Source organism: Xenopus laevis, chromosome 8S, assembly GCF_017654675.1.
Source record: "Xenopus laevis strain J_2021 chromosome 8S, Xenopus_laevis_v10.1, whole genome shotgun sequence".
In the NCBI taxonomy this organism is placed as follows: domain Eukaryota; kingdom Metazoa; phylum Chordata; class Amphibia; order Anura; family Pipidae; genus Xenopus; species Xenopus laevis.
The window spans coordinates 103,632,952-103,656,362 of record NC_054386.1 but is presented as its reverse complement, the minus strand read 5'-3'; the positions used below and the strand labels follow the sequence as shown (position 1 = coordinate 103,656,362).

At 39.0% G+C, this 23,411-nt stretch overlaps 1 protein-coding gene across 3 annotated transcripts in view; it reads left to right on the top strand.

The window, feature by feature from the left end:
* Window positions 1-7,015: 7,015 nt before the first annotated feature.
* Window positions 7,016-23,411, top strand: part of LOC108700623 (histone-lysine N-methyltransferase ASH1L) — a 51,504-nt gene continuing 35,108 nt past the window's right edge. Inside the window, exons 1-2 of one of the 3 annotated variants that reach the window (XM_041574634.1) lie at window positions 7,016-7,169; window positions 16,889-17,332. In XM_041574634.1, the coding sequence (XP_041430568.1) occupies window positions 16,976-17,332 (357 nt within the window). In that variant the 5' untranslated portion in view covers window positions 7,016-7,169; window positions 16,889-16,975. Of the gene's footprint in view, window positions 7,170-11,465; window positions 11,639-16,888; window positions 17,333-23,411 lie in introns of those variants that run through there. The other 2 variants (XM_041574636.1, XM_041574635.1) reach the window with 2 other exon arrangements.

Genomic DNA, 23,411 nt, shown 5'->3' with positions numbered 1-23,411 from the left:
TCCCCTTATATATTTATATATAGTGATAATATCCCCTTATATATTTATATATAGTGATCATATCCCCCCTTATATATTTATATATAGTGATCATATCCCCTTATATATTTATATATAGTGATCATATCCCCTTATATATTTATATATAGTGATCATATCCCCCCTTATTTATTTATATATAGTGATCATATCCCCTTATATATTTATATATAGTGATCATATCCCCTTATATATTTATATATAGTGATCATATCCCCTTATATATTTATATATAGTGATAATATCCCCTTATATATTTATATATAGTGATCATATCCCCCCTTATATATTTATATATAGTGATCATATCCCCTTATATATTTATATATAGTGATCATATCCCCTTATATATTTATATATAGTGATCATATCCCCCCTTATTTATTTATATATAGTGATCATATCCCCTTATATATTTATATATAGTGATAATATCCCCTTATATATTTATATATAGTGATCATATCTCCTTATATATTTATATATAGTGATCATATCCCCCTTATATATTTATATAGTGATAATATCCCCTTATATATTTATATATAGTGATCATATCCCCCTTATATATTTATATATAGTGATCATATCCCCCTTATATATTTATATATAGTGATCATATCCCCCTATATATTTATATATAGTGATCATATCCCCTTATATATTTATATATAGTGATCATATCCCCTTATATATTTATATATAGTGATCATATCCCCTTATATATTTATATATAGTGATCATATCCCCTTATATATTTATATATAGTGATCATATCCCCTTATATATTTATATATAGTGATCATATCCCCTTATATATTTATATATAGTGATCATATCCCCCTTATATATTTATATATAGTGATCATATCCCCTTATATATTTATATATAGTGATCATATCCCCCTTATATATTTATATATAGTGATCATATCTCCTTATATATTTATATATAGTGATCATATCCCCCTTATATATTTATATATAGTGATCATATCCCCTTATATATTTATATATAGTGATCATATCCCCTTATATATTTATATATAGTGATCATATCTCCTTATATATTTATATATAGTGATCATATCCCCCTTATATATTTATATATAGTGATCATATCTCCTTATATATTTATATATAGTGATCATATCCCCTTATATATTTATATATAGTGATCATATCCCCTTATATATTTATATATAGTGATCATATCCCCTTATATATTTATATATAGTGATCATATCCCCTTATATATTTATATATAGTGATCATATCCCCCTTATATATTTATATATAGTGATCATATCTCCTTATATATTTATATATAGTGATCATATCCCCTTATATATTTATATATAGTGATCACATCCCCTTATATATTTATATATAGTGATCATATCCCCTTATATATTTATATATAGTGATCATATCCCCTTATATATTTATATATAGTGATCATATCCCCTTATATATTTATATATAGTGATCATATCCCCTTATATATTTATATATAGTGATCATATCCCCCTTATATATTTATATATAGTGATCATATCTCCTTATATATTTATATATAGTGATCATATCCCCTTATATATTTATATATAGTGATCACATCCCCTTATATATTTATATATAGTGATCATATACCCTTATATATTTATATATAGTGATCATATCCCCTTATATATTTATATATAGTGATCATATCCCCTTATATATTTATATATAGTGATCATATTCCCCTTATATATTTATATATAGTGATCATATCTCCTTATATATTTATATATAGTGATCATATCTCCTTATATATTTATATATAGTGATCACATCCCCTTATATATTTATATATAGTGATCATATCCCCCTTATATATTTATATATAGTGATCATATCTCCTTATATATTTATATATAGTGATCATATCCCCTTATATATTTATATATAGTGATCACATCCCCTTATATATTTATATATAGTGATCATATCCCCTTATATATTTATATATAGTGATCATATCCCCTTATATATTTATATATAGTGATCATATCCCCTTATATATTTATATATAGTGATCATATCCCCTTATATATTTATATATAGTGATCATATCCCCCTTATATATTTATATATAGTGATCATATCTCCTTATATATTTATATATAGTGATCATATCCCCTTATATATTTATATATAGTGATCACATCCCCTTATATATTTATATATAGTGATCATATCCCCTTATATATTTATATATAGTGATCATATCCCCTTATATATTTATATATAGTGATCATATTCCCCTTATATATTTATATATAGTGATCATATTCCCCTTATATATTTATATATAGTGATCATATCTCCTTATATATTTATATATAGTGATCACATCCCCTTATATATTTATATATAGTGATCATATACCCTTATATATTATATATAGTGATCATATCCCCCTTATATATTTATATATAGTGATCATATCTCCTTATATATTTATATATAGTGATCATATCCCCTTATATATTTATATATAGTGATCATATCCCCTTATATATTTATATATAGTGATCATATCCCCTTATATATTTATATATAGTGATCATATCCCCTTATATATTTATATATAGTGATCATATCCCCTTATATATTTATATATAGTGATCATATCCCCTTATATATTTATATATAGTGATCACATCCCCTTATATATTTATATATAGTGATCATATCCCCTTATATATTTATATATAGTGATCATATCCCCTTATATATTTATATATAGTGATCATATCCCCCTTATATATTTATATATAGTGATCATATCCCCTTATATATTTATATATAGTGATCATATCCCCTTATATATTTATATATAGTGATCATATCCCCTTATATATTTATATATAGTGATCATATCCCCTTATATATTTATATATAGTGATCATATTCCCCTTATATATTTATATATAGTGATCATATCTCCTTATATATTTATATATAGTGATCACATCTCCTTATATATTTATATATAGTGATCACATCCCCTTATATATTTATATATAGTGATCATATACCCTTATATATTTATATATAGTGATCATATCCCCTTATATATTTATATATAGTGATCATATCTCCTTATATATTTATATATAGTGATCATATCCCCTTATATATTTATATATAGTGATCATATCCCCTTATATATTTATATATAGTGATCATATCCCCTTATATATTTATATATAGTGATCATATCCCCTTATATATTTATATATAGTGATCATATCCCCTTATATATTTATATATAGTGATCATATCCCCCTTATATATTTATATATAGTGATCACATCCCCTTATATATTTATATATAGTGATCACATCCCCTTATATATTTATATATAGTGATCACATCCCCTTATATATTTATATATAGTGATCACATCCCCTTATATATTTATATATAGTGATCATATCCCCTTATATATTTATATATAGTGATCATATCCCCTTATATATTTATATATAGTGATCATATCCCCTTATATATTTATATATAGTGATCATATCCCCTTATATATTTATATATAGTGATCATATCCCCTTATATATTTATATATAGTGATCATATCCCCTTATATATTTATATATAGTGATCATATCCCCTTATATATTTATATATAGTGATCATATCCCCTTATATATTTATATATAGTGATCATATCCCCTTATATATTTATATATAGTGATCATATCCCCTTATATATTTATATATAGTGATCATATCCCCCTTATATATTTATATATAGTGATCATATCCCCTTATATATTTATATATAGTGATCATATCCCCTTATATATTTATATATAGGTGATCATATCCCTTATATATTTATATATAGTGATCATATCCCCTTATATATTTATATATAGTGATCATATCCCCTTATATATTTATATATAGTGATCATATCCCCCTTATATATTTATATATAGTGATCCTATCCCCCTTATATATTTATATATAGTGATCCTATCCCCTTATATATTTATATATAGTGATCATATCCCCTTATATATTTATATATAGTGATCATATTTCCTTATATATTTATATATAGTGATCATATCCCCTTATATATTTATATATAGTGATCATATCCCCTTATATATTTATATATAGTGATCATATCCCCTTATATATTTATATATAGTGATCATATCCCCTTATATATTTATATATAGTGATCATATCCCCCTTATATATTTATATATAGTGATCATATCCCCTTATATATTTATATATAGTGATCATATCCCCTTATATATTTATATATAGTGATCATATCCCCCTTATATATTTATATATAGTGATCATATCCCCTTATATATTTATATATAGTGATCATATCCCTTATATATTTATATATAGTGATCATATCCCCTTATATATTTATATATAGTGATCATATCCCCTTATATATTTATATATAGTGATCATATCCCCCTTATATATTTATATATAGTGATCATATCCCCCTTATATATTTATATATAGTGATCATATCCCCCTTATATATTTATATATAGTGATCATATCCCTTATATATTTATATATAGTGATCATATCCCCCTTATATATTTATATATAGTGATCATATCCCCCTTATATATTTATATATAGGGATCATATCCCCTTATATATTTATATATAGTGATCATATCCCCTTATATATTTATATATAGTGATCATATCCCCCTTATATATTTATATATAGTGATCATATCCCCCTTATATATTTATATATAGGGATCATATCCCCTTATATATTTATATATAGTGATCATATCCCCTTATATATTTATATATAGTGATCATATCCCCCTTATATATTTATATATAGTGATCATATCCCCCTTATATATTTATATATAGTGATCATATCCCCCTTATATATTTATATATAGTGATCATATCTCCTTATATATTTATATATAGTGATCATATCCCCTTATATATTTATATATAGTGATCATATCCCCTTATATATTTATATATAGTGATCATATCCCCCTTATATATTTATATATAGTGATCATATCCCCTTATATATTTATATATAGTGATCATATCCCCTTATATATTTATATATAGTGATCATATCCCCTTATATATTTATATATAGTGATCATATCCCCCTTATATATTTATATATAGTGATCATATCCCCTTATATATTTATATATAGTGATCATATCCCCTTATATATTTATATATAGTGATCATATCCCCTTATATATTTATATATAGTGATCATATCCCCTTTATATATTTATATATAGTGATCATATCCCTTATATATTTATATATAGTGATCATATCCCCCTCATATATTTATATATAGTGATCATATCCCCCTTATATATTTATATATAGTGATCATATCCCCCTTATATATTTATATATAGTGATCATATCCCCCTTATATATTTATATATAGGGATCATATCCCCTTATATATTTATATATAGTGATCATATCCCCCTTATATATTTATATATAGTGATCATATCCCCTTATATATTTATATATAGTGATCATATCCCCTTATATATTTATATATAGTGATCATATCTCCTTATATATTTATATATAGTGATCATATCCCCCTTATATATTTATATATAGTGATCATATCCCCTTATATATTTATATATAGTGATCATATCTCCTTATATATTTATATATAGTGATCATATCCCCTTATATATTTATATATAGTGATCATATCCCCTTATATATTTATATATAGTGATCATATCTCCTTATATATTTATATATAGTGATCATATCCCCCTTATATATTTATATATAGTGATCATATCCCCCTTATATATTTATATATAGTGATCATATCCCCCTTATATATTTATATATAGTGATCATATCCCCTTATATATTTATATATAGTGATCATATCCCCTTATATATTTATATATAGTGATCATATCTCCTTATATATTTATATATAGTGATCATATCCCCCTTATATATTTATATATAGTGATCATATCCCCCTTATATATTTATATATAGTGATCATATCCCCCTTATATATTTATATATAGTGATCATATCCCCTTATATATTTATATATAGTGATCATATCCCCCTTATATATTTATATATAGTGATCATATTCCCTTATATATTTATATATAGTGATCATATCCCCCTTATATATTTATATATAGTGATCATATCCCCCTTATATATTTATATATAGTGATCATATCTCCCTTGTATATTTATATATAGTGATCATATCCCCTTATATATTTATATATAGTGATCATATCCTCTTATATATTTATATATAGTGATCATATCCCCCTTATATATTTATATATAGTGATCATATCCCCCTTATATATTTATATATATATAGTGATCATATCCCCTTATATATTTATATATAGTGATCATATCCCCCTTATATATTTATATATAGTGATCATATCCCCCTTATATATTTATATATAGTGATCATATCCCCCTTATATATTTATATATAGTGATCTTATCCCCCTTATATATTTATATATAGTGATCATATCCCCTTATATATTTATATATAGTGATCATATCCCCCTTAACTGTCTCTTCTCCAGTGTAACAATCCCAACTTGCCTTTCCCCATAACTGATTCTATTCCCTTTATCAGTTTAGTTGCTCGTCTCTGAGCAGTGTCAGTGCTGTTGAGAGACAGACAGACAGGGAGAGATAAAGGAAAGGGTGAATAAGAGACAGACAGACTCACATTACTCAGTAACATCTGTCACATCTCACATGTCTCTAACATTACACGCAGTTTATATAACCCAATTACCTCACATTCCCTGCCTGAAAGTAACATGGCGACTGCAGCACTTCCGGCGGAAGCGTTGTGACAGGGCCAGATGTGTTCGTGACAGTTGTGACGTCACGGGGCGGAGAAGGCTCCGGCGCGCTTTAAGTCACGTATATTTCGAGCTGGTGACGCGATTACACCGAGCGCCGCCATCTTGACACCGGAGGAGGATGTGACCGGAGCTGCGGACCAAAGAGCAAGAGCGAGGTACTGTTAGTCAATCCCATAATTCATTGCGTCTGAGGTGCCTCAGGGAGTGGCCGTAATGTTTGGACTGCGCGTGTTTGCGTCACTGGGAAATGTCCCTTAACTCTCAGTGAGCGCGTCCCTACCCCAGGGGGCGCTATATTCCTCTCATATACCCCTCAGTGTGGGACAATATATTCCTCTCATATACCCCTCAGTGTAGGACAATATACTCCTCTCATATACCCCTCAGTGTAGGACAATATATTCCTCTCATACCCCTCAGTGTAGGACAATATACTCCTCTCATATACCCCTCAGTGTGGGACAGTATATTCCTCTCATATACCCCTCAGTGTAGGACAATATATTCCTCTCATACCCCTCAGTGTAGGACAATATATTCCTCTCATATACCCCTCAGTGTGGGACAATATATTCCTCTCATATACCCCTCAGTGTAGGACAATATATTCCTCTCATATACCCCTCAGTGTAGGACAATATATTCCTCTCATATACCCCTCAGTGTAGGACAATATATTCCTCTCATATACCCCTCAGTGTAGGACAATATATTCCTCTCATACCCCTCAGTGTAGGACAATATATTCCTCTCATATACCCCTCAGTGTGGGACAATATATTCCTCTCATATACCCCTCAGTGTAGGACAATATATTCCTCTCATATACCCCTCAGTGTAGGACAGTATATTCCTCTCATATACCCCTCAGTGTAGGACAATATACTCCTCTCATATACCCCTCAGTGTAGGACAATATATTCCTCTCATATACCCCTCAGTGTAGGACAATATATTCCTCTCATATACCCCTCAGTGTAGGACAGTATATTCCTCTCATATACCCCTCAGTGTGGGACAATATATTCCTCTCATATACCCCTCAGTGTAGGACAGTATATTCCTCTCATATACCCCTCAGTGTAGGACAATATATTCCTCTCATATACCCCTCAGTGTAGGACAGTATATTCCTCTCATATACCCCTCAGTGTAGGACAATATATTCCTCTCATATACCCCTCAGTGTGGGACAATATATTCCTCTCATATACCCCTCAGTGTAGGACAATATATTCCTCTCATATACCCCTCAGTCTTATTGTGCCCACACAATTGATCTGGCATTTGGTTTCATGGCATGGAATAGTCATGGGCGTATGTTTTGTTTGCCCACAAAGGAGTGATGAGAGAAGTGTTGACTAGAGTATGGTGCTGAGCTTGCCAAACTCCGATGCCCAGGTGCCTACTTATTATTTTATTATTTGATTCTGCTCATTTCTTTCTTGTTACCCTCCCTGCTCCTTGGGCTCTGATTTGCCAATAAGCAGCAGGGGCACATACTGTACCAATATAGTATATTGAGTGAGATCTTATTGTACAACAGTCTGTATGCCTCACCTGGGGCCTTATGGGAAATGTAGTCCAAGCCACAGGAGCATACAATTAGGGTAATCTAGTGTAGTGAGACCAGCAGAATATCCATTCATTCCTCATTCTCACTGGCTTTATAGTTCTTTGTAACTGTCATTGTGTCTGTCCCTTTCTCTTCTCTGCACTGCTGCTTCTGACTCCTGATACAACTTCCCAATATCCATTCATTCCTCATTCTCACTGGGTTTATAGTTCTGTGTAACTGTCATTGTGTCTGTCCCTTTCTCTTCTCTGCACTGCTGCTTCTGACTCCTGATACAACTTCCCAATATCCATTCATTCCTCATTCTCACTGGGTTTATAGTTCTGTGTAACTGTCATTGTGTCTGTCCCTTTCTCTTCTCTGCACTGCTGCCTCTGACTCCTGATACAACTTCCCAATATCCATTCATTCCTCATTCTCACTGGGTTTATAGTTCTGTGTAACTGTCATTGTGTCTGTCCCTTTCTCTTCTCTGCACTGCTGCTTCTGACTCCTGATACAACTTCCCAATATCCATTCATTCCTCATTCTCACTGGGTTTATAGTTCTGTGTAACTGTCATTGTGTCTGTCCCTTTCTCTGCACTGCTGCTTCTGACTCCTGATACAACTTCCCAATATCCATTCATTCCTCATTCTCACTGGGTTTATAGTTCTGTGTAACTGTCATTGTGTCTGTCCCTTTCTCTTCTCTGCACTGCTGCTTCTGACTCCTGATACAACTTCCCAATATCCATTCATTCCTCATTCTCACTGGGTTTATAGTTCTGTGTAACTGTCATTGTGTCTGTCCCTTTCTCTTCTCTGCACTGCTGCTTCTGACTCCTGATACAACTTCCCAATATCCATTCATTCCTCATTCTCACTGGCTTTATAGTTCTGTGTAACTGTCATTGTGTCTGTCCCTTTCTCTTCTCTGCACTGCTGCTTCTGACTCCTGATACAACTTCCCAATATCCATTCATTCCTCATTCTCACTGGCTTTATAGTTCTGTGTAACTGTCATTGTGTCTGTCCCTTTCTCTTCTCTGCACTGCTGCTTCTGACTCCTGATACAACTTCCCAATATCCATTCATTCCTCATTCTCACTGGGTTTATAGTTCTGTGTAACTGTCATTGTGTCTGTCCCTTTCTCTTCTCTGCACTGCTGCTTCTGACTCCTGATACAACTTCCCAATATCCATTCATTCCTCATTCTCACTGGCTTTATAGTTCTGTGTAACTGTCATTGTGTCTGTCCCTTTCTCTTCTCTGCACTGCTGCTTCTGACTCCTGATACAACTTCCCAATATCCATTCATTCCTCATTCTCACTGGGTTTATAGTTCTGTGTAACTGTCATTGTGTCTGTCCCTTTCTCTTCTCTGCACTGCTGCTTCTGACTCCTGATACAACTTCCCAATATCCATTCATTCCTCATTCTCACTGGCTTTATAGTTCTGTGTAACTGTCATTGTGTCTCTCCCTTTCTCTTCTCTGCACTGCTGCTTCTGACTCCTGATACAACTTCCCAATATCCATTCATTCCTCGTTCTCACTGAACAGACACAATGACAGTTACACAGAACTATAAACCCAGTGAGAATGAGGAATGAATGGATATTGGGAAGTTGTATCAGGAGTCAGAGGCAGCAGTGCAGAGAAGAGAAAGGGACAGACACAATGACAGTTACACAGAACTATAAACCCAGTGAGAATGAGGAATGAATGGATATTGGGAAGTTGTATCAGGAGTCAGAGGCAGCAGTGCAGAGAAGAGAAAGGGACAGACACAGTGAGAATAAGGAATTCCTATCTGAGCAATAGAGTTTTTGTTCTGGGGTCATTGACCCGAACAACCAGATATGAAAGAGGCAGGATGTTTTGGCAGATTATCAACAACTGGTAATCACAGCAATTTAATGTGAATAATCATAACCATTCATACAAATTAACTGTCTATCCCTGTGTAACTCAGCCTGCAGCCTTGTGCCTTTATATGGTCAAAGAACAACCCCTCAGTGACTTCTAATATCCTTATCATTTACAGTAGGGGGTACATTATCCCTTATAATACATGAGTGATACTCAGAGTTCCCTGTATAACTCAGCCTGCAGCCTTGTGCCTTTATATGGTCACAGAACAACCCCTCAGTGACTTCTAATATCCTTATCATTTACAGTAGGGGGTACATTATCCCTTATAATACATGAGTGATACTCAGAGTTCCCTGTATAACTCAGCCTGCAGCCTTGTGCATTTATATGGTCACAGAACAACCCCTCAGTGACTTCTAATATCCTTATCATTTACAGTAGGGGGTACATGATCCCTTATAATACATGAGTGATACTCCGAGTTCCCTGTATAACTCAGCCTGCAGCCTTGTGCCTTTATATGGTCACAGAACAACCCCTCAGTGACTTCTAATATCCTTATCATTTACAGTAGGGGGTACATTATCCCTTATAATACATGAGTGATACTCAGAGTTCCCTGTATAACTCAGCCTGCAGCCTTGTGCCTTTATATGGTCACAGAACAACCCCTCAGTGACTTCTAATATCCTTATCATTTACAGTAGGGGGTACATATCCCTTATAATAGGTAGGTTTGGCAGACAGGTAGGTGTGAGCAGTTGAGCATATAAGGCGTGCTGGGCAGAAGGGCAGTAAATAATTTGGTGGGTGGGTGGGTGCTGGGGGGACTTAGTTGGCAGACTTATTGTGGGATGTGTTTGGTGCCAAGTGTCTGTTGCTGGTCTGTTTGAGCTGGACTTGTGTGAGAGGCTAATGGAGAGGAAGGAGTTAATGCTATGTTATTAGGCACAGGTTCCTGGGAGTTCTCCTCCTCCTCTCCCATCTCCTCCCCCACTCCCTTCCCCCTCCCATGTAGAGATGCAGGGCTCTCAGTCAGTGCTAGTGGCAGCCCTCCTCCTCCTCCTCCTCAGTGTAAACAGAGTGCAGAGCTGCTCTCCCCGGGGTGCTGCCCACTCACTGGCACAGGTAAACAAGCGGGATTGGCTGCTGAATGTCGCTGGAGAGGGGCCACAGGGAGCCGGGTGTGCAGGTACAGCAGTGACTATAGCCCCGCTCTCTCCCGTGCCTTGCATTCATTATGGCTGGAGGGTGGGTGGAGCCGCTCGCTTGCCTGCGGTGCTGTAATGTGTGTGTGTGTGTCACCGGCAGCAACATCCCATATTAAATCTGTGACATCACTGGCAGCTACACCAGGGGTCTATTGACATGAACAGCTGACTGTCATCATCCTGCATCTGTCATAAATAACTGGGCAATCTTTCTGGGGTGACATCATAACTCAGCTGGGCCCCCAGGAGGAGCGAGTTGTGATGTAATTGGATAGGAGTACATTACTAACACCTACCTAAAGACACCATGACATACACCTAATGACATCATAACTCAGCTGGGCCCCCAGGGGGAGCGGAGTCTCTGGGCAGGAGTGGTATAATTACTGAGTAATCTCTAGGAGTTGTGATGTAACTAGATAGGAGTATGTTACTAACAGCTACCTAATCATGACATCATAACATCCACCTAATGACATCATAACTCAGCTGAGCTATCTAGGAGTCATGGAACTGGAACCATAGATCACATGGCACAGGCAATAGCAAGTGATCTGTTTATCACCATTTGTTGTAGTTGTGCTCACGTGTGACATCACTGCACAAGCACATTATTATTCCCCTTGTACTGACTCTCTGTGTCCTCCTGAGCCTCCTCCTCCTTCTCTCTCTGTACCATCCCTACCCTGTCACACTCTGCCCTCTAACTGCCAGTCTGTGCCATCCCTACCCTGTCGCCCTCTAACTGCCAGTCTGTGCCATTCCTTTAATATGTCGTCCCTTTAATTTGAGCCATCCTGGGATTTACTGATCAGCAGACCCCACTGTTTGGCTCTGCCCATTAGAAGTTCACCTTCAGATAAACTTTTATTATGGTATATATATATATATATATATATATATATATATATATATATATATATATATATATATATATATATATATATATATATAGTTGGTCTTCATTTTTTATTATTTGTGTATTTTAAATGATTTAGCATTTTGTTCAGTAGCTATAGGAGACCCTTCCCAGTTCAAGCCCCTTGTCCATACATGCCATTGCTGTGCCCCCCTATGTGCCAAGTTGTGCAGGCTCAATTCTGTCCCTCACACTGGTACATACAGGGGGGGGCTCTGTGAGTATAAAGCACAGGGTTAGACAGTGAATGAGTGAGGATTGTGGGTAGTCCCATGATGCACCTGTCTCTATGTGGCGGTCTCTATGCTGTACTAATGACTTGTACTTACACTGACGCTCTCTATGTTTACTTACACTGACGCTCTCTATGTTGTACTAATGACTTGTACTTACACTGACGCTCTCTATGTTGTACTAATGACTTGTACTTACACTGACGCTCTCTATGTTGTACTAATGACTTGTACTTACACTGACACTCTTTATGTTGTACTTACACTGACGCTCTCTATGTTGTACTAATGACTTGTACTTACACTGACGCTCTCTATGTTGTACTTACACTGACGCTCTCTATGTTTACTTACACTGACGCTCTCTATGTTGTACTAATAACTTGTACTTACACTGACGCTCTCTATGTTGTACTAATGACTTGTACTTACACTGACGCTCTCTATGTTGTACTTACACTGACGCTCTCTATGTTGTACTAATGACTTGTACTTACACTGACGCTCTCTATGTTGTACTAATGACTTGTACTTACACTGACACTCTTTATGTTGTACTTACACTGACGCTCTCTATGTTGTACTAATGACTTGTACTTACACTGACGCTCTCTATATTGTACTTACACTGACGCTCTCTGTTTACTTACACCAGTGATCCCCAACCAGTAACTCGTGAGTAACATGTTGCTCTCCAACCCCTTGGATGTTGCTCCCAGTGGCCTCAAAGCAGGAGCTTATTTTTGAATTTCAGGCTTGGAGGCAAGTTTTGGTTGTATAAAAACAGGTGTACTGCCAAACAGAGCCTCAATGTGGGTTGACAATCCGCATAGGGGCTACTAAATGGCCAATCACCGCCCCTATTTGGCACCCCAGGAACGTTTTTCATGCTAGTGTTGCTCCCCAACTCCTTTTACTTCTGAATGTTGCTCACGGGTTCTAAAGGTTGGGGATCCCTGACTTACACTGACGCTCTCTATGTTGTACTAATGACTTGTACTTACACTGACTCTCTCTATGTTGTACTAATGACTTGTACTTACACTGACTCTCTCTATGTTGTACTTACACTGACGCTCTCTATGTTGTACTAATGACTTGTACTTACACTGACGCTCTCTATGTTGTACTAATGACTTGTACTTACACTGACTCTCTCTATGTTGTACTTACACTGATGCTCTCTATGTTGTACTAATGACTTGTACTTACACTGACGCTCTCTATGTTGTACTTACACTGACGCTCTCTGTTTACTTACACTGACGCTCTCTATGTTGTACTAATGACTTGTACTTACACTGACTCTCTCTATGTTGTACTTACACTGACGCTCTCTATGTTGTACTAATGACTTGTACTTACACTGACGCTCTCTATGTTGTACTTACACTGACGCTCTCTATGTTGTACTTATGACTTGTACTTACACTGACGCTCTCTATGTTGTACTTACACTGACGCTCTCTATGTTGTACTAATGACTTGTACTTACACTGACGCTCTCTATGTTGTACTAATGACTTGTACTTACACTGACGTCTCTATGTTTACTTACACTGACGCTCTCTATGCTGTACTAATGACTTGTACTTACACTGACGCTCTCTATGCTGTACTAATGACTTGTACTTACACTGACGCTCTCTATGTTGTACTAATGACTTGTACTTACACTGACGCTCTCTATGTTGTACTAATGACTTGTACTTGCACTGACGCTCTCTATGTTGTACTAATGACTTGTACTTACACTGACGCTCTCTATGTTGTACTTATGACTTGTACTTACACTGACGCTCTCTATGTTGTACTAATGACTTGTACTTACACTGACGCTCTCTATGTTGTACTAATGACTTGTACTTACGCCGACGCTCTCTATGTTGTACTAATGACTTGTACTTACGCTGACGCTCTCTATGTTGTACTTACACTGACGCTCTCTATGTTGTACTAATGACTTGTACTTACACTGACTCTCTCTATGTTGTACTTACACTGACGCTCTCTATGTTGTACTAATGACTTGTACTTACACTGACGCTCTCTATGTTGTACTAATGACTTGTACTTACACTGACTCTCTCTATGTTGTACTTACACTGATGCTCTCTATGTTGTACTAATGACTTGTACTTACACTGACGCTCTCTGTTTACTTACACTGACGCTCTCTATGCTGTACTAATGACTTGTACTTACACTGACGCTCTCTATGTTGTACTAATGACTTGTACTTACACTGACGCTCTCTGTTTACTTACACTGACGCTCTCTATGCTGTACTAATGACTTGTACTTACACTGACGCTCTCTATGTTTACTTACACTGACGTTCTCTATGCTGTACTAATGACTTGTACTTACACTGACGCTCTCTATGTTGTACTAATGACTTGTACTTACACTGACGCTCTCTATGTTGTACTAATGACTTGTACTTACACTGACGCTCTCTATGTTTACTTACACTGACGCTCTCTATGTTGTACTAATGACTTGTACTTACACTGACGCTCTCTATGTTGTACTAATGACTTGTACTTACACTGACGCTCTCTATGTTTACTTACACTGACGCTCTCTATGCTGTACTAATGACTTGTACTTACACTGACGCTCTCTATGTTGTACTTATGACTTGTACTTACACTGACGCTCTCTGTTTACTTACACTGACGCTCTCTATGCTGTACTAATGACTTGTACTTACACTGACGCTCTCTATGTTTACTTACACTGACGCTCTCTATGTTGTACTAATGACTTGTACTTACACTGACGCTCTCTATGTTGTACTTACACTGACGCTCTCTATGTTTACTTACACTGACGCTCTCTATGTTTACTTACACTGACGCTCTCTATGTTGTACTAATGACTTGTACTTACACTGACGCTCTCTATGTTTACTTACACTGACGCTCTCTATGCTGTACTAATGACTTGTACTTACACTGACGCTCTCTATGTTGTACTAATGACTTGTACTTACACTGACGCTCTCTATGTTGTACTAATGACTTGTACTTACACTGACGCTCTCTATGTTGTACTAATGACTTGTACTTACACTGACGCTCTCTATGTTTACTTACACTGACGCTCTCTATGTTGTACTAATGACTTGTACTTACACTGACGCTCTCTATGTGTACTTACACTGACGCTCTCTATGTTGTACTTATGACTTGTACTTACACTGACGCTCTCTGTTTACTTACACTGACACTCTCTATGCTGTACTAATGACTTGTACTTACACTGACGCTCTCTATGTTTACTTACACTGACGCTCTCTATGTTGTACTAATGACTTGTACTTACACTGACGCTCTCTATGTTTACTTACACTGACGCTCTCTATGTTGTACTAATGACTTGTACTTACACTGACGCTCTCTATGTTGTACTTACACTGACGCTCTCTATGCTGTACTAATGACTTGTACTTACACCGACGCTCTCTATGCTGTACTAATGACTTGTACTTACACTGACACTCTCTATGTTGTACTTACACTGACGCTCTCTATGCTGTACTAATGACTTGTACTTACACTGACGCTCTCTATGCTGTACTAATGACTTGTACTTACACTGACGCTCTCTATGCTGTACTAATGACTTGTACTTACACTGACACTCTCTATGTTGTACTTACACTGACGCTCTCTATGTTGTACTAATGACTTGTACTTACACTGACGCTCTCTATGTTGTACTTACACTGACGCTCTCTATGTTGTACTAATGACTTGTACTTACACTGACGCTCTCTATGTTGTACTTACACTGACCCTCTCTATGTTGTACTAATGACTTGTACTTACACTAACGCTCTCTATGTTGTACTAATGACTTGTACTTACACTGACGCTCTCTATGTTGTACTAATGACTTGTACTTACACTGACGCTCTCTATGTTGTACTAATGACTTGTACTTACACTGACGCTCTCTATGCTGTACTAATGACTTGTACTTACACTGACGCTCTCTGTGTTGTACTTACACTGACGCTCTCTATGTTGTACTAATGACTTGTACTTACACTGAACTCTGTGTGTTGGCAGAGGGGATTGTGGAACCTACGTCTAGTGCTGTCGATGCTTCCCCCCATGGCGGTCGGACCCCCCAGTTCCTGAGTGGAAGTTCCTGTGATGGATCATAGGGATTCGGCTATGTTAGGAGTGACCCCTAATAAGGACGTGTTTGTGGAAAATCTCAGCAGGAGGGACGCCCCCCAGGAGTCAAGTAGCAGCCAGTCGGAGGCACAGCTCTGCCCAGGAGAGGGCACTGACCCCCAGCACTTCTCCATCACTCAGAGTATTTTTTCTGAGGGGCATTTTAAGGTGAAAATTGGACTTCAAACCAAAAGGACTAAAAAGCCCCCAAAGAACCTGGAGAATTACGTCTGCCGCCCGGCCATAAAAACAAGCAATAAATCCACCCGCAAACTGCCCCCCAAGGCCGGCAACATACCGGAGGGCAAACGGGATGGCATCCCCCCTAAACAGGTAGGTACCATGGGCCTCAAATCTCTCACTGCTATTGGCCAGCACCTCTCTGTGAGCGAGGCACTGATTGAGTGTGAGCGAGGCACTGATTGAGTGTGGCACTGATTGAGTGTGAGCGAGGCACTGATTGAGTGTGAGCGAGGCACTGATTGAGTGTGGCACTGATTGAGTGTGGCACTTACTAAGTGTGGCACTGATTGGACATGTGTGTAAGTGAGGATTTGGAGGAAATGGAGTGCGGTTTGGGGGATATAGTTACTATGGGGGGTGGAAGAGTAGTGATATACTAGGGGGTGCAATTTGGGGGCAGAGAGGTATACTAGGGGTGAAATTTGGGGGCAGAGAGGTATACTAGGGGTGCAATTTGGGGGCAGAGAGGTATACTAGGGCAGTGCTTGCCCATGACCCTCCTTGTGTGGCTCCCAAATGAAAGTCTACCTGCTGTGATTCCTTACCTTGTGTGAGCTTTAAAGTATCAGTACTTAGATTAATTGGCCCTTGCATTATTAGCAATACAAATTCACAGCACCTGCAGTGTTCACACTTGTAACATCTCTATTGTTCACACCCCTAAAGCCCTGTACTGTTCAACATCCTCAGACCCAGACTGAAACTTCCAACATTGTTTACCTGTTCACACTAATAAAAACTTCTGGAGGGACACCAGCTCTGCATCACTGTATGTAGTACATCTTATAGTGGTCCTGATAGGTTTCACTTTCTCCTGCTCTGTTCTGCCTTCCCTACGCTCCCTGTGTGTGCCATACTCTGTGTTCCCTATGCTCCCTGTGTGCCATACGCTGTGTTCCCTATGCTCCCTGTGTGTGCCATACTCTGTGTTCCCTATGCTCCCTGTGTGCCATACTCTGTGTTCCCTATGCTCCCTGTGTGTGCCATACTCTGTGTTCCCTATGCTCCCTGTGTGTGCCATACTCTGTGTTCCCTATGCTCCCTGTGTGTGCCATACTCTGTGTTCCCTATGCTCCCTGTGTGCCATACTCTGTGTTCCCTATGCTCCCTGTGTGTGCCATACTCCATGTTCCCTATGCTCCCTGTGTGTATCGTACTATGTTTTCCCTATGCTCCCTGTGTGTATCGTACTATGTTTTCCCTATGCTCCCTGTGTGTGCCATACTCTGTGTTCCCTATGCTCCCTGTGTGTGCCATATTCTGTGTTCCCTATGCTCCCTGTGTGCCATACTCCATGTTCCCTATGCTCCCTGTGTGTATCGTACTATGTTTTCCCTATGCTCCCTGTGTGTGCCATACTCTGTGTTCCCTATGCTCCCTGTGTGTATCGTACTATGTTTTCCCTATGCTCCCTGTGTGTGCCATACTCTGTGTTCCCTATGCTCCCTGTGTGTGCCATACTCTATGCTCCCTGTGTGTGCCATACTCTATGCTCCCTGTGTGTGCCATACTCTGCGTTCCCTATGCTTCCTGTGTGTGCCATACTCTGCCTGCCCTATGCTCCCTGTGTGTGCCATACTCTGTGTTCCCTATGCTCCCTGTGTGTGCCATACTCTGTGTTCCCTATGCTCCCTGTGTGTGCCATACTCTGTGTTCCCTATGCTCCCTGTGTGTATCGTACTATGTTTTCCCTATGCTCCCTGTGTGTGCCATACTCTGTGTTCCCTATGCTCCCTGTGTGTGCCATACTCTATGCTCCCTGTGTGTGCCATACTCTATGCTCCCTATGCTCCCTGTGTGTGCCATACTCTGCGTTCCCTATGCTTCCTGTGTGTGCCATACTCTGCCTGCCCTATGCTCCCTGTGTGTGCCATACTCTGTGTTCCCTATGCTCCCTGTGTGTGCCATACTCCGTGTTCCCTATGCTCCCTGTGTGTGCCATACTCCGTGTTCCCTATGCTCCCTGTGTGTATCGTACTATGTTTTCCCTATGCTCCCTGTGTGTATCATACTATGTTTTCCCTATGGTCCCTGTGTGTATCATACTATGTTTTCCCTATGGTCCCTGTGTGTATCATACTCTGTGTTCCCTATGCTCCCTGTGTGTATCGTACTATGTTTTCCCTATGCTCCCTGTGTGTATCATACTATGTTTTCCCTATGCTCCCTGTGTGTACCATACTCTGTGTTCCCTATGCTCCCTGTGTGTATCATACTATGTTTTCCCTATGCACCCTGTGTGTGCCATACTTCCCCTTCCCTATGCTCCCTGCGTGTGTCATACTCTGTCTGCCCTATGCTCCCCGTGTGTGTGCCATGCTCCCCCTTCCCTATGCTCCCTGTGTGTGTCATACTCCCCCTTTCCTATGCTCCCTGTGTGTGTCATTGTTAGAAAACTACTGTCTTTTTAAATAATTTGTATAAGCTCTATGGTCAACAAACACCACTCACCAAGGTGATATTTAAATATATTTAATGTGTAAAAAATGTGTTACAGAAAATACATACAAATTAACAGATACCTAGCCAGTCAAATGCTCTATTGACAGCCTACCAAAATAATATGTATGTATCAATATGTTGTATAAAAGTTTTGTGTATGTCTGTATTATGTAAGAGTCAGTGTGTGTCTGTGTATGTATCTGTGTGTGTGTCCAGTGTGAGAGAGTGTGAGAGAGACCAAACTTCTTTTTGTCCAGGGATATATTCAAAACCTGTGGGATACACCTCCCCCAGCCTACCCAAAAATTCCATATGTTAATTGTAACCTAATCCCTCCAGACTTGAGGAACAAATGGAGTATGGGAACCAGTGTGTGAAAGATGTGTGAATGACAAGTCATGAGTGCACAAATGAAACATATTCAAACTTAATCAATACTGGAATATAACCATTTTTCCAATACCCAATATTTAACAGTCATACTCTGCCTGCCCTATTCTCCCTGTGTGTGCCATACTTTGCCTGTCCTACGCTCCCTGTGTGTGCCATACTCCCCCTTCCCTATGCTCCCTGTGTGTGCCATACTCTGTCTGTCCTATGCTCCCTGTGTGTGCCATACTCCCCCTTCCCTATGCTCCCTGTGTGTGCCATACTCTGCCTGTCCTATGCTCCCTGTGTGTGCTATGCTCCCTGTGTGTGACATATTCTGTGTTCCCTATGATCCCTGTGTGTGCCATACTCTGCCTGTCCTATGCTCCCTGTGTGTGCCATATTCTGTGTTCCCTATGATCCCTGTGTGTGTCATACTCTGCCTGTCCTACGCTCCCTGCGCGTGCCATACTCCCCCTTCCCTATGCTCCCTGTGTGTTCAATATTCTGTGTTCCCTATGCTCCATGTGTGTGATTCTCTGCCTTTCCTATGCTCCCTGTGTGTGTCATACTCTGTCTGCCCTATGCTCCCTGTGTGTATCATACTTAATGTTCCCTATGCTCCCTGTGTGTGCCATACTCTATGTTCCCTATGCTCCCTGTGTGTGCCATACTCTATGTTCCCTATGCTCCCTGTGTGTGCCATACTCTGTGTTCCCTATGCTTCCTGTGTGTGCCATACTCTGTGTTCCCTATGCTCCCTGTGTGTGCCATACTCTATGTTCCCTATGCTCCCTGTGTGTGTCATACTCTATGTTCCCTATGCTTCTTGTGTGTGTTATACTCTATGTTCCCTATGCTCCCTGTGTGTGCCATACTCTATGCTCCCTGTGTGTGTCATACTCTATGCTCCCTGTGTGTGCCATACTCTATGTTCCCTATGCTCCCTGTGTGTGCCATACTCTATGTTCCCTATGCTTCTTGTGTGTGTTATACTCTATGTTCCCTATGCTCCCTGTGTGTGCCATACTCTATGTTCCCTATGCTCCCTGTGTGTGTCATACTCTATGTTCCCTATGCTCCCTGTGTGTGCCATACTCTATGTTCCCTGTGTGTGCCATACTCTGTGTTCCCTGTGCTCCCTGTGTGTGCCATACTCTATGCTCCCTGTGTGTGCCATACTCTATGCTCCCTGTGTGTGCCATACTCTATGCTCCCTATGCTCCCTGTGTGTGCCATACTCTGTGTTCCCTATGCTCCCTGTGTGTGCCATACTCTGTGTTCCCTATGCTTCCTGTGTGTGCCATACTCTATGTTCCCTATGCTTCCTGTGTGTGCCATACTCTATGTTCCCTATGCTTCCTGTGTGTGCCATACTCTATGTTCCCTATGCTCCCTGTGTGTGCCATACTCTGTGTTCCCTATGCTTCCTGTGTGTGCCATACTCTGCCTGCCCTATGCTCCCTATATGTGCCATACTCTGCCTGTCCTACTGTGTAGTGGAACAAAAGCCTGATGGGGGTTTGTTCTGGAGGTTTGTTGCAAATTGCTGTTAGGGCCCCCTAAGGTGTTTAATCATGTGTTGGGGGAGGGGGTTCTGCATTATCCACAGGGGAGGAGGAGACATATAAAGCTATGTTTATGGTCTATATAAGGGTATGACTTTTCACATGTAAGTGATATTCCTGCTGTGAGCACCAACTATTTAGATTTTTGGTGTGTTACCACCATTGGTATGTGGACATGGTCTTGTGGTAACATGGGTTTGGTTTAAAAAAGGGAGTAGCCAACACTGGCTTCATTAACAGCCCCCCACCATGTAGGCCAGAAAAAGTCAGGCCTTTCGTACCACAGAATTTGGACAGCACTGTACTAGGGGCTTAGAGGGGAGTGGAGTGCAGTTTGGGGGCAGAGTAATGGGGGATATAGTTACTGGGGGGTAGTAGAGTAGTCATGTACCTGGAGGATTTGGAGGGTTCAATTTTGGGGTAGAGTAATGAGGATATAGTTGCTATGGGGGGGGATTGAGATAAGGATATTTGGGGGTACAGTGGGGTGCATGAGAGCTGCTGAATTCCAGGCTGTGCTGCACACGGATATTTTTAGCTGTGATGATGGAGAAACCTGATGCCATTGGCTGGATCCTTTGTATCTCGTAGTTGTTTCCATGGTTACTGGTGACCTAATTTTGTGGCAGGAGTGGGGTTCCTCTGCTAATGTTTGGGAGTAAGTGGGGCAGTCAGGGAAGGTACAGGGGGTTGGGAGCAGAGGGGTCAGGTCCCATTCCCAGGCCCTGTAGGGTTAAACAAAGTGTAAGTAATTGACCACTTTGTGGCCCCTGGGGGGAAATCAGTCTATGGGAGTTAGGGCCACACTGTGTTATTCATACTGCCTGTAGCTTTCATCTTTGTGTTGGGGCTCTGTATTAACGGTGCAACTTCTAATCTATTTGTGCACAAGTTACCCCCCGGGGACTGCAGGGATCAGTGCTGGGGAACCTTTGCCCATTGTCATCTCCACCACTAAACTACCCCCTGGACCCATTTGCCCAATTATGTGGCTGTATGGACCCCTTTGTTCATTTTGCTGCTGCTGCTGCTTGTATCTGTGTGCAATACCAGCGAGAGTCACAGGGTGTAGGGAGCTTACTGGATATGATGGTGGGGCCCCGCAGGGTGGTGTAGGTTTTGGGAGCCCAAGATGCAAAGACATTAGAGCATGGGGGTGTAGGGGTTGTAGGGATCTTGAGGTTCATAGATTTTTGCCTGTACATGGGTGTAGGGAGTCAAAAGGCCCAGAGATTACTGAGTGGGAGGGGCCCAGAGATTACGGAGTGGGGGGAGCTGGAGGGGCCCAGAGATTACTGAGTGAGGGGCAGAGTAATGAGTATTTTATTATTTATTATTAACATGTATTTATATAGCGCCAACATATTGCGTAGCACTGTGGGGGGGTTTAGGGAGCAGGAGGGGCACAGTAATGAGTATGAGGGGGGTATAGGGAGCAGGAGGGGCAGATTAATGCGTATGAGGGGGGTATAGGGAGCAGGAGGGGCAGAGTAATGAGTGTGGGGGGTTTAGGGAGCAGGAGGGGCACAGTAATGAGTATGAGGGGGGTATAGGGAGCAGGAGGGGCAGATTAATGCGTATGAGGGGGGTATAGGGAGCAGGAGGGGCACAGTAATGAGTATGAGGGGGGTATAGGGAGCAGGAGGGGCAGAGTAATGAGTATGAGGGGTGTATAGGGAGCAGGAGGGGCACAGTAATGAGTATAAGGGGAGTATAGGGAGAAGGAGGGGCAGTAAGATGAGAGCGGGAGTGAGTGGAGCTGGCGTATGAAGGAGTAGTTGGCACACAGC